Here is a 13,623-nt window from a genome sequence, read left to right as displayed (position 1 = left end):
GAATATGGTTTGTTTTATTTATTCAACCTAGGATTATCCAGATCTGTATCGATATTTAGGCTCCTAAGCCCTTTGGCACCAGAAATCAGACACTTGAGCATCTTTTGTGGATTCAACAGTTGTCTCTTCCTGTTACCCTTCATCCAGCAGACCCTGAGCCTCCCGTATTCCTACTTGGAGGATTAACTTCTGCATGGCTCTCTCAGCCACCCTCCTTGCTGTGCTATTTGACTGTCTGAAATGGCATGATATCATTCTCACCTCAAGAAAGAAAAACAAACCCAAAGAAAAGAGAAAAAGGGTGGAAGAATTCCTTCCCTCCGCCTTCATGCAATATGAACCACTGCCCCTGGGGATGTTTTGTGTGGCTGGGATGGGAAAGCTGGACTTGATGCCAACACCAGAGGAGGAGTTAACAGTGCACACTGGGGAGGAGAGATGGCTTCTGAGTGTCAGATACGCTTTGCTGTACTTCCCCTTGCCAGCAAAAAGGATTTGTTCTGGCCTGTGAAGCAGGCTTTATTTCTCAAGTGAAAACAGATATGCTGGTCGAGTCGATACCTAGCTGGGAAGAGAGCTCCTTGCACATACCTGCTCTGTCAGAGCCTGGAGGACTTAATGGAGCAGGTTCACCACTGCTCTAAGAGTTCCCCACTGACTTCAGGAGTTCCTCTTGCTTTATTTGGTTGATAGAGGGATTGCCTCATTGCTACATATTTCCAGGGCTCCTCACTGATCTGTGGAAGACACATGGAAGACGTGCTTCTGCAATTCCCCATTGGCTCTAGTACCTGTAGCCTAGCTGCTCTGTGGCATGGTGCCCTTGAGAACTTAAATTTGGTCATGGATGCATACGCAGGGCAAGTGGATCCCCAGAGAAACCTTCCTCTCCAACCCCAATATGAGAGAGCATGTTGCAGGTGGTGAAAACTCTTGGTTCTGAGAGTTTTCTGTTCTCAGGGATGGGGACAAAGGGAAGATGTGTAATGGTCGGAGGAATTTAAGAATGCTTCAGGGGTGAAGATCACATTTTCCCTAGACATCCCACTGTATGTGTTTCTAACTCCCTTATACACTACTACTGTCTGCCTCCTGCATATCTAAGGCCCTAGGTGGACACATTGAGATCCTACTGGATTGATTTGTCTGTAAAATGGCTTCTGATGTATCTGAGTCCCATTTTCAAGACCATACCTTGACTCATGTTCTCCCATGGCTACTCTTGCCTTTTACCCTCTGTTCCTTCATTGCTCCTCAGAGCTCTTATTTCTTTTTATCCTCCCAGCCCTGGAGAATGCCTCTCTCCAAACCTGCAGCCTCTCAGAGCAGGAGGAGGAAGAAGACACCATCTGGGAGAAGATTGAGAGTGCACGGCACCAGCTGACCCGCTCCCTGAACCCTGCGAAGCTCACCCCGTACCTGCGCCAGTGCCGCGTGATAGATGAGCAGGATGAGGAGGAGGTGCTGAATTCATGCCGATTCCCTTGCAAAAGCAACCAGACAGGTGAGAGAAAGCACAAACTTGCACGGAGGTAGGCCTACTTTGTGGGGGACAACCTGGTTTTGACAGGTGGTGGATGCTACCCAGCATGTGGTGTTGTGGCCTCCTGGTCCCTCCTGCTGCCCTGCGACCCCAGCTTTGTTGTTCCCCAAGACGCTCTGCAGCCAGACCTCCCTCTCATCCCCTGTGGGACTCCCCATGGGTGCACACAGATGAGGGCAGAGCTCCATCCCATTCCCTCCTCTAGCCATTCCTTTTTTGTGAGTGGAAGCAGAACTGGTGGAGAGGCTACTTTGTATCACGAAGCTGGGCTGTGCTGTTTTCTCTCTGGTTTGCAGGGAATTCATCCTAGCTCTTTAACCCTTCTTCCAGGCTACCTGATGGACATCCTTCGGCGCCGTGGGAAACGAGGCTACGAAGCCTTCCTGGAGTCCTTAGAGTTTTACTACCCAGAGCATTACACCCGGCTAACGGGGAGGGAGCCGGCCCAGCGCTGCTCTATGATCCTGGGTAAGGGCAGGCGCTGCTTGCATGGGAAGGGCCAGAAATCTGTGCCTGTGCATGTATAAAGCCCTGGTTCACACTGTGTGCAAGAACACCGACAGCTCTGTGCTCTGGATCTGGCAGGGAGTGGGCCAAATATATGTATGTGATGGACCATGGTGCCATAAGCCTGGGACAAGAAGGGCTGAGGAGAACTTGGCACCCCTTGATGGAAAACAGAGTGTTGGGTTGCTTTTTTGGGGGTTACCCCTGTCTCAGCAGCCAGGACCTGATTCTCCTTTGTCTCCCCTCAGATGAGGAAGGCCCTGAGGGACTCACTCAGTTCCTCATGATGGAGGTGAAAAAGGTGAGGGCTCAGAGGAAGGAGCACCTGCTGAAGGAGCACCAGCTCCAGGTGAAAAACCAGGCGTTGGAGCAAGAGCAGGCCAGGATGGAGCAGCAGCTGCAGGAGCTCCAGAAGGTGCAGGAGCGTTGCCAGCGTCTGAGAGAGGAATGGGACTCCAACAGCTTGGAGCTGCTGAGGCTGAAGGATGAGAACTACATGATGGCCATGCGCTACGCGCAGCTCTGTGAGGAGAAGAACATGGCTGTGCTGCGGAGCCGAGACCTGCAGCTGGTGGTACGGCCCTGGGGAGTGTGGGAGGTGGTGGGGTTCTGATGGCTGAGAGGGATGCACATGTGGTGGCCAATGAGCGTGAAGGAGCTGATGGCAGGTGGGATGCATGTTGGGGTGCATGTCCCTGCTCTTGATGGTGAGCGTGCCTTGTGCGAGGCAGAGCGGCCAAGTCGTGAGCACGGCATGGGAGACTCACCACTTCCCTGGGGCAGCTGGAGATATGTCACCTAGAGGAGCCAGGCCCAAGTCAGAAGAGCTGCCATGGCAATGCCTTCACCAGTATCTGTCAGCCTGGCCATCGGTACCATAGAATCATAGAATAGTTTGGGTTGGAACAGACCTTCAAAGGTCATCTAGTCCAACCCTCCTGCAATGAGCAGGGACATCTTCAACTAGATCAGGTTGCTCAGAGCCCTGTCCCGCCTGGCCTTGAATGTTTCCAGGAATTTAGCATCTACCTCCTCTCTGGGCAACCTGTGCCAGTGTTTTACCACCCTCATCGTAAAAAATTTCTTCCTCATGTCCAGCCTGAATCTCTCCTTCTTTAGTTTAAAACCATGACTCCTTGTTTTATCGCAACAGGCTCTGCTAAAAAGTCTGTTCCTATCTTTCTCATAGGCCCCTTTTAAATACTGAAAGGCCACAATAAGGTCTCTCAGGAGCCTTATTTTCTCCAGGCTGAACAACCCCAACTCTCTCAGCCTGTCCTCATAGGAGAGGTGTTCCAGCCCTCTGGTCATTTTTGTGGCCTCCTCTGGCCCCTCTCCAACAGGTCCATGTCTTTCCTGTACTGAGGGCTCTGATGCTGGATGCAGTACTCCACGAGATGCCCCATCTCCTCCTGCATTCGCTTGCTGCCCTGCGCTGCCTACTCTGCTGATGGTTGCCTGTGTCCAGGCAGCACAGGCAGGCAGCAGGCAGCTGATTCTGTCAAGTGTTTGTATTTACTTCTTCCCCATGAAAGGGCTTGCATTTTTCTCTTTCTAGTGAGTATGGTGGCACACAGGGCGCTGGGTGTGTGTGCGCTGCTTGGAGCTGCCCAGCCACCTCACTGCTCATAGTAGTGAGTGTTTTGGCTCAGACTCCATCCCCACCTCTCCTCGCTGCTCCCCATCGTCTCCTCGTCTGTCTCATGACGTTCGGGAGACTCATGCCCCGCATACCTGAAGGAATTCGTGACACTGTGCTCCAGCTGCCAAGCTCTCACCTCCAGCAAACACGCGCCCATTTCCTGCCTGGGCAAGGACAGCCCTACCTTGAACCTATTAATAACCCGGTTTCCTTGGTGCTCTGCTGCCTCCCGGCATTCCCCCCACCAGTCTGGACCTCTCACGCAGCCCCACGGCTACCTTTCATTCCTCATCCTGCTCTGCCAGAGCCAGGATCCTCCCCTGCTTGTTATCTGGTATTCCTGCCAATGCCAGCTCCCCTGGGCCTCCTTTGAGCAGGGAGGTGAATTGCTTGCTGGTGACTGTAGGGTGGAGAAATCCCCTTGGAAGCATCGGCAGCCACCAGGTTTCAAGCCTGCCTGCCCCTTCTGGCTCCAGAGTCCAGAAGTGACTGGTCCCCAAAACTTGTCGTAAATCTTTTGGGCAGATTTGCAGAGGTAATGCAGTTCCCAAGTCCCTCCTTGGCAATTTTGGCAGTGCTTCTTATTACTCAGTGGCTTTGGTGGGTTTTCCCTGCCCCATTTGCTTTCAGAGCCTACCTGGCAGTGAAACTCTGGTTGTCTGATCAACCTTTTCAGTTGTTACAGGCCTGTGAGGACCTCCCTTACTCCTAAAAGTAACTGACTTCTGCTGTCTCCAGTGACATGTTGGTGGAAGAGTGTGAGAGTAGGCCAGGTGTGATGAAGCACCTATAGTACCCTGCAGCCTCCAGCAGCTTGAGCCTCAAACACTTCCCAGGCCAGAGGTGACCTCCCCACACTGAAAAGCCTCCAGTGGATTTTTCTGCTGCAAATTTGTTTCTCAGCTGTTCTAGAAGCTGGGAAGCCTTTGAGATACCCACAGCTGCTGGCTCTGGCAGTGCACCAGAGGTCCTGGTCCACCTGCGTTCAGAGATGCCTCAAGGTGGCAAGAAAGTCGTTGCACCAAGAGAGGATCCTGAGACTTAATGTGCTTATGCAAGTGCATCTTCCTCCTTTGCCCTGCAGGGAAAATCTTTTGTGTGTAGCTGTGCTAACCTTGGCCCAATGGTAGGATAGTCCTTCGCGTGGTTGCCCAGCCCTCGCTTTCCTTGTCTCCAGAAGCTTTTTCTGCCAAGTGTCCTCTCTGCTTCACTCTCCGCTAAGGCAGAGGTGCAGGGCCATGTGTGCCAGACTATGTTTTTTCCCTGGGTTGTAGGTGGACCAGCTGAAATGCAAAGTGACCAGCCTGGAGGAGGAGTGCAGCCTGCTGCGGAAACAGGCGTCTACGCCACCCCAGCGAGAAGTGGAGGAGCGGGGCCACCCCGATGCCGTGTCCGAGCTGTGGGCTGAGAACCAGCGGCTCACGGCTTCGCTGCAGGAGCTGCAGGGCATGTTGCAGGTACCTGGTGGGGCAGGGCAGTCTCCAGGTTGTCTGCTTTCCTGGAGCACCCCCAGTGTTGGTGACATGTGCACTGGAAAGATGGGGGAAATCATTGTCCCCAGCTGGTCTGTCCCTTCCTCTGAGAATATTGCTCGGCCATGGTGGCTGCCCTTGCTTCTGGGTAATGATGGGTCCTTGTTTCCAGCTTGTGACTCTTGCATGTGCTCACAAGTGTGACTTTGTGCCTTGGAGTGCAAGGTAGATTAATGCAGGAGCGATGGTGGCAGTCATGCCAGTCTGCCTGTCACTGCCCTGGTCTGGAGGAGATCCCTTGATGCTTCTGGTGCAGTGATGGTATCCTCTCACCTCCTAGAAGCCCGGCGAGGGCCCAGTGCCAGGCTCTGAGCAGATCCTGCTGGACATCCTGGAGCACGACTGGAAGGAAGCCCAAGATGACCGGCAAGATCTCTGCCAGAAACTCAACTCCTTGCAGAACGAGCTGCAGTGGGCTGAAGAGCTGAGGGATAAGGTAGAACATCCATCACTGCTCCCATCCCTGCGCACAGAGCAGGACCTGGAAGAGGGGGGAGAGAGTGGGTTAGGAAGCCACAGCAGTCGCTTCCAAGAGGGCTAATGCTTGCTGCCTGCTGTTGCCAGTACCTGCAGGAGGTGGAAGATCTGCAGCTGAAACACCGGACGCTGCAGAAGGACTGTGATCTCTACAAGCATCGGATGAACACAGTGCTGCTGCAGCTAGAGGAGATCGAGAAAGAGCGGGACCAGGTGAATTGCCCTCCATCTCCCAGCAGGACCAGGGCTTTCCCCAGTGGATCTTTTCCATCCATACCAGGGTGGGAGGTGGGGATTAGTAGTGCAGTCCTCCACCTTTTCTCGCTTTCAACCTGGCTCCTTGCAGGCAATCCAGCACCGCGATGGGGTGCAGCTACAATACTCCCAGAGCTTGATCGAGAAGGACCAGTACCGCAAACGTGTGCGGGCCCTGGAGGAGGAGAGGGACGAGCTCCTAAGCAAGCTGAGCCAGGCAGAAGGGCTGAACAGCACCCTGGAGGCACAGCTGCAGCGCTGCCAAGGCAGCCGCAGCCTGGGCAAGGTGAGGGTGGCTGGAAGAAATGGGGAACAGAAGGCAGGGGGCATCAGGGCTGATTTCTGAGGGATGCAATGAGATGATGAGTCCCTTCTCTCCCAGATGTGCAGCTCTTCCTACTCCCTCTGCTCCAACCTCAGCAGCACCTGGAGCCTTGTAGACAATCCTTCCAGCTTTACGAGTGGAGTTGTGGATGCACTGGGGGTTTCTGCTATCCCATTCCCAGGGGATTCAGCCATTCAGAGCATGGTGAGCACTTGACCATGACAGGCTGACCCTCAGCTGAGGGCAGTGGGGACCCAAGCTGCTCAAGAATGGCACAGAGACATTGGAGCGGGTTCACTGTGGGTCTGTGACTTGGTGGGAGACTGGGCAGGGGGTGGTGTGTAAGGTGGGAGCAGGTCCCAGGTGCAAACCTTTGTTCTCTTGGTCTCTGACAAACCGGCCGATGCTGCACCAAAGTGTGCAGCACACAGATGGGTGGGAATGGGGGGGAAGCAAAACCGTCTTCATTCCATATGACACCATAGAAATCAACAGCCTCATGTAAGATTATACCCTCCCCAAAAAGCTGTTTAATCTACATATGCTGAGGGAGAAACCCTAACTCTTTTGGAAATCCTGTAGTAGCATCATATTGTTTTTAAGGGAGTCAGGTTCTTTCCTTTGTCTCTTTGAACCCTCATCCTAGAGCACCCTAAAATGGGCATTCCCATAGGTTACTCACACCTCTGGGTGTGCGGTGGCTAAAAGTGAGATATAATGGCAAGGCTGCATGTTGCCTTTATCTGCTGCTACTCCCAGATCATATACATTGCAAAAAGTTGGGTACACAGTGTCAGGTATCTCCATCTGTACTCTCTCCTTGGGAAAACAAGGTGCCTTTGGGTATTTGGAGGGATGTGGATGAACCCTGAAAAGGGATGTGGTACCTAGGAGCTGTTTGCAACCTAGACCAAGGGGAGGGGAGAGGTGGTGCTGGGTGTTGGTGTCAGCAGACATTTCTCTTCCACTCTGCCCAAGGACGTGACTCCTGACAGTGAGAAGGATATCAACCGCCTTTCCACCTTCCCTTTCCCGCCTTGCATCGGCTCCATCCTCCGACGGCAGCGGGAAGATAGGTGCATGCCCTACAAAAGGTGATTGCTGGGGGCTGACTGAGTCTGTATGTCTTCTGTGGGGCTTGTGTGGGCCAGAGAGAGCCGGCTGGCAGGAGAGGGGGGAGCCCGGAGTGGGGACTGAGACGGGGGAGGCTGACTGGGAGCTGTGTGCTGGCTGGGGGTGGTGTTTCTGGGGGGTGGGAGAAGGCTGTGGGGATGGGATTGAGAATGGGATGCAAACAGGCTTTGGAAAAGCTGCTGCCTCACAGCTGACCTTCGTGTCTCTTTTGTAGCTTGTCCTGTGACTCCTTTAGCAGCATTGAAGATGCAACAGGTACCAGGATGGAGGCTTTTCCCAAAGGCCTTAGCTAAAAACAAGTGGTGGCTGTGGGGAGAGGGGTTGGATAACTGACCCTCCCTCATGCCTTTGGTTTGTGCAGCTCACTGCGAGGGCTCTGCACCTGCTATGGACCCACACGTCCCGCCCATGCTGTGCCAGGCACAGCAGCTGGAAAACCGGGTTTTTCCCCTGCAGAGCAGGTAGCTGTTCACATCAGCTCTGTTTAATTCATGGAGAGCTGCGTTTACAGAGAACTTGATGTGGAGTTGAGGGAGTAGGTAACGAAAGAGAGAAATGCCTTTACACTGGGGTGTTATTGGTTCTGGGTGATGAGTTGTAAATCTAGAGTGCAGCTCCTGGTGCTGGTAGGTCCTGTGGTGGGTGCTGGTAGCTGATCTCCTCTGGGCATGTCCAGGTGGCCCTGGCTGCTGCTGCCTTCTGACCGAAATGCTGATGAAGAGAGTAAAGATTTGCTCTTTCTCAGTAGACATGGGAAACCCTTTCCAGGCGGGTGACTGTTCAAAAACTCCTTGCAGCCTCAGCTTCCCAGTGAGATGCTAGAAAATGCCCAGGTGGGGGGTGACAGACCCTTGCCACCCTGAGAACATGAGCTCCCTGCAGCGCTCAGAGCGGTGATGTACCCTCTCTCTCCCTCTCGCTCTCTTTCCTAGGCAGTGGGCTTGCTAGCACCTCGCTTGGGGCCTTCTCTTCTTCCAGCAGCACCAGGGTGAAGTCGGAGATCTGCTTGTCCACGCTTCCCAGCCGTGAGGAGGTCACCAGGAGGTGACTAATGCTCTCTGAGCTTGGCACTCTGAGCCAGCTGCTTGCGGGGGGATGTTCCATGGTGCTGGGGGACGATGCTTGGGACACCCTTCCTTTCTGCCTCCCCCCTTGCGGGCTGTTTCTCGCTAGTGGGAGAGGAGAGAAATGAAGATTCTATAGTCCTTGCTTCCTAGCAAGGCTCAAGATTTTTGTGCTGTCCTCTTTGTTGTGGCAGGGGTGGGGATGTTTCCCTAGGCTGGACACATCTCTAGGTAGGGACGGGATCATGGGAACCCAGCTTGGCTTCGGTGTTGGGGCTAGAGGAATGGAAGAGGTTGTGGGGGTTCATAAGTTCTGTGTGTGTGCCCTGGTCGTGGCCGTGATAATGAGCTCTGTACTGCATGGTGCTCAATGCAATAAACACCCTGTAGCCAGACACAATGCATGGGGGACCTGTTCCTAGAAAAGGCAGCAAACTTCAGCTGCTGGACTTAGCATTTCTCCTTGCCAGGTCACTGGTGGTACAGCTCCCAAGCATGGGTCACCCCAGCAACCCCTCACCCCAAGAGAAGAGACTCAGAGCAGACATCTCCATCCTCGGAGGAAACAGGACAGGGATTTACGTCCAGTGGGTCAAGCCAGGCTCACGGGTTGAGGATACAGGACTCAGGGAAGGGTGCCGGCTCATCGAGGTGAGTCTGGGAATGGGCTTGCTTTGTGGGTTTGCAAGGCACTAGGATGATGCAAGGAGTGTGGAGTGATCCCCAGTGCAAGTTGGCCTCTGCCCAGCTTGAAGTCCACCTCCATTTCTCTTGTTTCTTGGGACTGCTCCCTGCCTAGAGCTTTACACAGCACAAATAACCATCCAGGTCTCATGGCACTCACGTGTATTTGTGCATATAAAAATGCTGAGACCTTCTGAAACACTTCCTTCGGTTGTGAGAGGGGAGAAACAAAAAGGAGTTATGCAGATTAAGACAGAAATGTGGCTACATGTCCCTGGAGTTGTCTCACCTTGTAGTATTTCAGAGCGGTTTGCATCCTGCACATGCCCGTTGTGAGGCGATCAATTCTGGAGTGAGATTTCTCAGGCCTTCATGACCCTCCTGAGCTGTAGAGAATAATTGCTCTGAAGAAAGCTCCTGGAGGGAGGGAGGGAGGGAGGGGCATTTATTTTGGCAAGAATGACACCACCTGAAATACAGCTATGCTTCTTGAATCAATATCCCACCTGTAACTGAAAATAAACCAGCTCTCCCACCCCCACTCCCACATGCATTTGTGCACACACATTTGCTTTCACAGCAGCCCAGACTGGGTGGTGGCTGGCAGCAGGTATTTAGAAGCAGAGGAGGGAACCAGATGCAGGTTGAGGTTGCCTTTTTCTCAAGTAGAGCTTTCCCCAGGCCTACATTGCTCTGTAGCATCTCTTGTGTAATCCTGGTGGGTGAGGGAGCTGGGGGGAAACATGCTCTTCCAGCCCCTAGGTCTAATGGCATCGGGTCCTTGCTAGCTGAGGGTGCCGTTGCTGAAGGAAGAGGTGCTTTCCCTGGAGAATTGCACACGGGAGGTCGCCTACCTGAGCCTGCTGCATTGGGACAAGCCCTCCAGTCTTGTCTTTCAGCTGGACCTGGAAGGTAAGACCCTGGGAGCTGGGTCTCCTTTGAGCCTGAGCTCCCTGCCTTCCTTTCCAGACCCTCCACCCAGCCCTGGAGGTAAATCTCAGTTATTCTCTCCTCTCCTGTTTGGTCCTAGGCCACCATGTGTGACACGGGTTGGCCATAGCTCCGGTAGCTTTCCCTGTCTGGTGTGACATGTACATCCTCTGAGTTACAGGATGGAGGTACAGACCTTCTGTCTGTTTGCCTCCTCTGCACCCCTCACCCCAATCCATAGTATAAAGTTGTGCTGAGGACTTGCCTATCTTGTCGGTGACTGTTGTCTCTTGTGCTCCCACCGGTGACCTATATCTCCTGCTTCAGGATACGAGCCTCTGCGGGAAGCCCTAGAAGAAGGGAAGAAGTTTTCTGGAGACTCGTTCTATGTACGCACCAACCTGTCCCTCCTGGAGCCATCAGACCCTTATGCACTGTGCGTCAAGTGTCGCGAGATCCTGCATGTCACGGACACCATGCACAAAGGGCGGCTGGAGTGGTACTGTTCCCGCGTTGATCCCTTGACCATGCGGGACCTGGACAAGGGGACAGTGCCAAACTACAGCAGGTAACCAGGGTGAGGAGGAAGGCAGGCAGTACCTGGGATACCTGAATCCTATTTTTTTGTGGTGAGCATCCCCTAGGAGTCCTGAGGGTTCAGGATTGGCCTCTTGAATGTGTGGAATGCCCAAGCCTTGTATGGGGGATCAATGTGGTATTGTTTGGGTGAGGGCTTTGATATGCTTCAGCAGGTCTCTGTGGGGTTTGGCAAAGAGGGTCATAGCAGGTTATGGTTCCTGGGGGCTCTAGAGTTGTTTGAATACAACCTCACTGTCTTTTCAGGGCTCATCAGCTTTTGAAGATCCAGGAGAAGGGCCACATGCCTGGGCAGCAGAGGAGCCACAAAAATAACGTAAGCCAAAGAAGCCAGCAGTGAGAGCTGCGTGTGTGTGCCTCTGGCCGCCCCACCACCTTGGCATGCAATCCGCCCCATTCTGTTGGTCGTATAGATGTGACAGCCGGGTTAGAAAGCAGAGCAGCGACTTATAGCCCAGGCAATGTTACTGCTCTGTGGCTGCTTTCCTACCTCTTTCCCACTTCCCAGACAGAACCTGATGGGCTGCAGACCCAGTCCCATGCTTTTTGTATGTGCACTCCATCCCCTTTGCTGGCAGGTTTTCTGCAGCCAGGCCTGTGTGTGTGTGTACATGTGTGTGTGAAATGCTCACTGCTGTCAGCCTTATTGGCCTCACTTTCTCCTCAGTTAAAGAAACGGGCCTTGGACCAACTGCGCCTGGTGAAATCTAAACAGCAGAGGAGCCCAGAACAGCCCCCTCAGCAGCTGTGGCTGGACCCCTGCTCAGGTGAGCTGTGACCCCTGCACCTGCCCTATTGCCCTTGGAGACCCAGTCACTGAAGGGACACTGGCATCTGGGATGCCTCAGGCTCTTTCCTCAAGGTCCCTCTTAAAACTGTGCTAATGGGATTTTGGGAAGCCCATGCTCCTTTCCCTAGGCTTAATGGGGCTTTCCATTGCTTTTGTGGCTTTTGGGGTCACCTGTTTTTTTGTGGAGAATAAACTGGTTTGTAATTCAAGGGAGTCTCAGGAGGTGGGCAAGGGGGGCTACAACCAGAGGTGAGTGAGTGTTGTAACCAGAGCAGGATCTCACCTGGGACATAGGATGGTTGGTAGGTGCCTCCATGAGTTAGGATGAGGGGACAGTACAGGAAGAACCGAGTGGTCTGTGGGCTAGTGGCGCAGCCTCGTCTCCCATGTTCTCACCTTTGGCTTTCTCTTTTTTATTCTTGTCTTCCAAACCCAGACATGAGCCTGAAGCCTTACAGTCTGGTGCGCCCTGTGGTGGTGAAGACGCCCCGTCCTGTGGTGCTGTCACCTAACTGCATTGCACCACGGCTCATCAGGAACCTGCTGGACTTGCCCACTTCTCGGCTGGACTTCCACGTGTGCCCAGCAGGTAGGCAGCAATGAGTGGTTGACATGTCCAAGGCCATTTTAGGAGCCTATGGCTGAGTGAGGTAAAGTATGCAAGTCTCTTACTTCCCAAGGCTACTTTTACCTTCTGCCACTTCTTAGCCACCTGGTAGGAAGCTCAGATGTTGCTCAAGGAGGCCTTGGTCAGTCCAACTCAGGAAAGAGGTGCTCTTAGTGCTGGAAGTATGAGACGTGGTCTCATGGGACTACTGGAGAGCATATGAGGTGTCTCTTCAGTGGCTAAGTGTGGAGGTCTCTCACTCGTCTCAAACAACACCCATTGACAGGTCACCTTTTTGGGCAGAGTCTTCAAGGCATTCCCTCCTATTTTTACCTGTGTCCTGTCCCTTTGGCTGACAGGGAAACCAGCCCTTCCTTCTGGTCTCATGGTGCATGGGAATCCTCTCTCTCTTCCCTCGAGTTGGTGGCACTGGCGTTGCCTTGCTGCTCTGGGTGGCTCTTGCCAGAGATGAAGCCCCTGGCTGAGGTGGGATCTGCATGTTGACCTCATACCAGCTTTTCCTCCTCTGGGACAAGAGGATCCAGCCATAGTGCTATCGTCCTCTCCCTTCTGCCAGCAGTGTGAGGCTGACACACCTCTGCAGAGGCTGCTGGGGAAAGGGCTTTTTTCCCATAGGGAATTTTTACATAGGACATCTCATTTCCTCCTTCCTCCTCCCTTCTCCATCTCTCTCCTTTCCCCATGTTTAGAGTTCTCCCTTTGCCAACTGCAGGACTGAAAAATGAGTCAGTATATTTTTTGAGAGGGGAGTGGTGATGGAGGTAGTGAAAAGTCTTAGGTTTGCTGAAGAAGAGTGGCTCTGCAAATTTTGGCCACTGGGCTCCTTATCTGAATGACTTGGCCATATATCCTGTCTTACTGAGCCCTCTGCAGGGTCCTCCACACATTGCATGGGGACATGCTCCAAAGTCATTACTGCGGCCGGGGACTTGACACTGAGGGCAAAAACTCCCTTCACCCCTGCCGGTTTTGCTTGTTGCGAGGGAAAGAAGGTGATCGAGGAGCCTCAAGCCATTTATCTTTGCTGCCTTTATTTTACCTTGGAGAGCTCCCCAGGCAGTGCCTAGTTAGTATGAGCCAGCCCAGCCTCCCCAGGAGCCTCCTGCCCTCAAAGGGAACAGGTGCCTTTGAAGGATCCAGCTCTACCTGGGAAGTACCTGTGCCACCAAGCAGGGGTAGCAGAGGATGCCCAGCCAGCCTGGGGCATCGCCTCGGCATCACCTCTCTGCTGTTCTCCTGCTTGGCATTGCTCAGCTGCTGGGTTCTGTCCTTCTATCTCCAAGCAGAGGGAGGTGACTCGGGCTATCGCTGAGAGGTTCAGAATCACAGAATCAGAATGGTTGGGGTTGGAAGGGACCTCTGGAGATCATCTAGTCCATGCACCATGCTAAAGCAGGTTCACCTAGAGCAGGTTACTTGGGATTGTGTGCAGGCAGCTTTTGAATGTCTCCAGAGAAGGAGACTCCACAGCCTCTTTGGGCAGCTTGCCCCCTATCGTCTTCCCACTCTCCCTTG

At 53.4% G+C, this 13,623-nt stretch overlaps 1 protein-coding gene across 1 annotated transcript in view; it reads left to right on the top strand.

The window, feature by feature from the left end:
* CARD10 (caspase recruitment domain family member 10) overlaps nucleotides 1-13,623 on the top strand; it is a 32,432-nt gene that overhangs the window by 17,008 nt on the left and 1,801 nt on the right. The window contains 17 exon segments of the mRNA XM_065628491.1: nucleotides 1,286-1,504; nucleotides 1,874-2,011; nucleotides 2,299-2,624; nucleotides 4,967-5,149; nucleotides 5,505-5,660; nucleotides 5,789-5,914; nucleotides 6,048-6,242; nucleotides 6,339-6,485; nucleotides 7,260-7,375; nucleotides 7,630-7,670; nucleotides 8,348-8,459; nucleotides 8,950-9,130; nucleotides 9,952-10,153; nucleotides 10,421-10,661; nucleotides 10,937-11,006; nucleotides 11,358-11,457; nucleotides 11,911-12,069. Of these exon segments, the coding sequence (XP_065484563.1) occupies nucleotides 1,286-1,504; nucleotides 1,874-2,011; nucleotides 2,299-2,624; nucleotides 4,967-5,149; nucleotides 5,505-5,660; nucleotides 5,789-5,914; nucleotides 6,048-6,242; nucleotides 6,339-6,485; nucleotides 7,260-7,375; nucleotides 7,630-7,670; nucleotides 8,348-8,459; nucleotides 8,950-9,130; nucleotides 9,952-10,153; nucleotides 10,421-10,661; nucleotides 10,937-11,006; nucleotides 11,358-11,457; nucleotides 11,911-12,069 (2,712 nt within the window).

This window comes from Caloenas nicobarica, chromosome 1 (assembly GCF_036013445.1).
Source record: "Caloenas nicobarica isolate bCalNic1 chromosome 1, bCalNic1.hap1, whole genome shotgun sequence".
Taxonomy (NCBI): Eukaryota; Metazoa; Chordata; class Aves; order Columbiformes; family Columbidae; genus Caloenas; species Caloenas nicobarica.
Note: the sequence above shows the minus strand (reverse complement) of the source record. Positions and strands in the feature narration are given on the sequence as shown.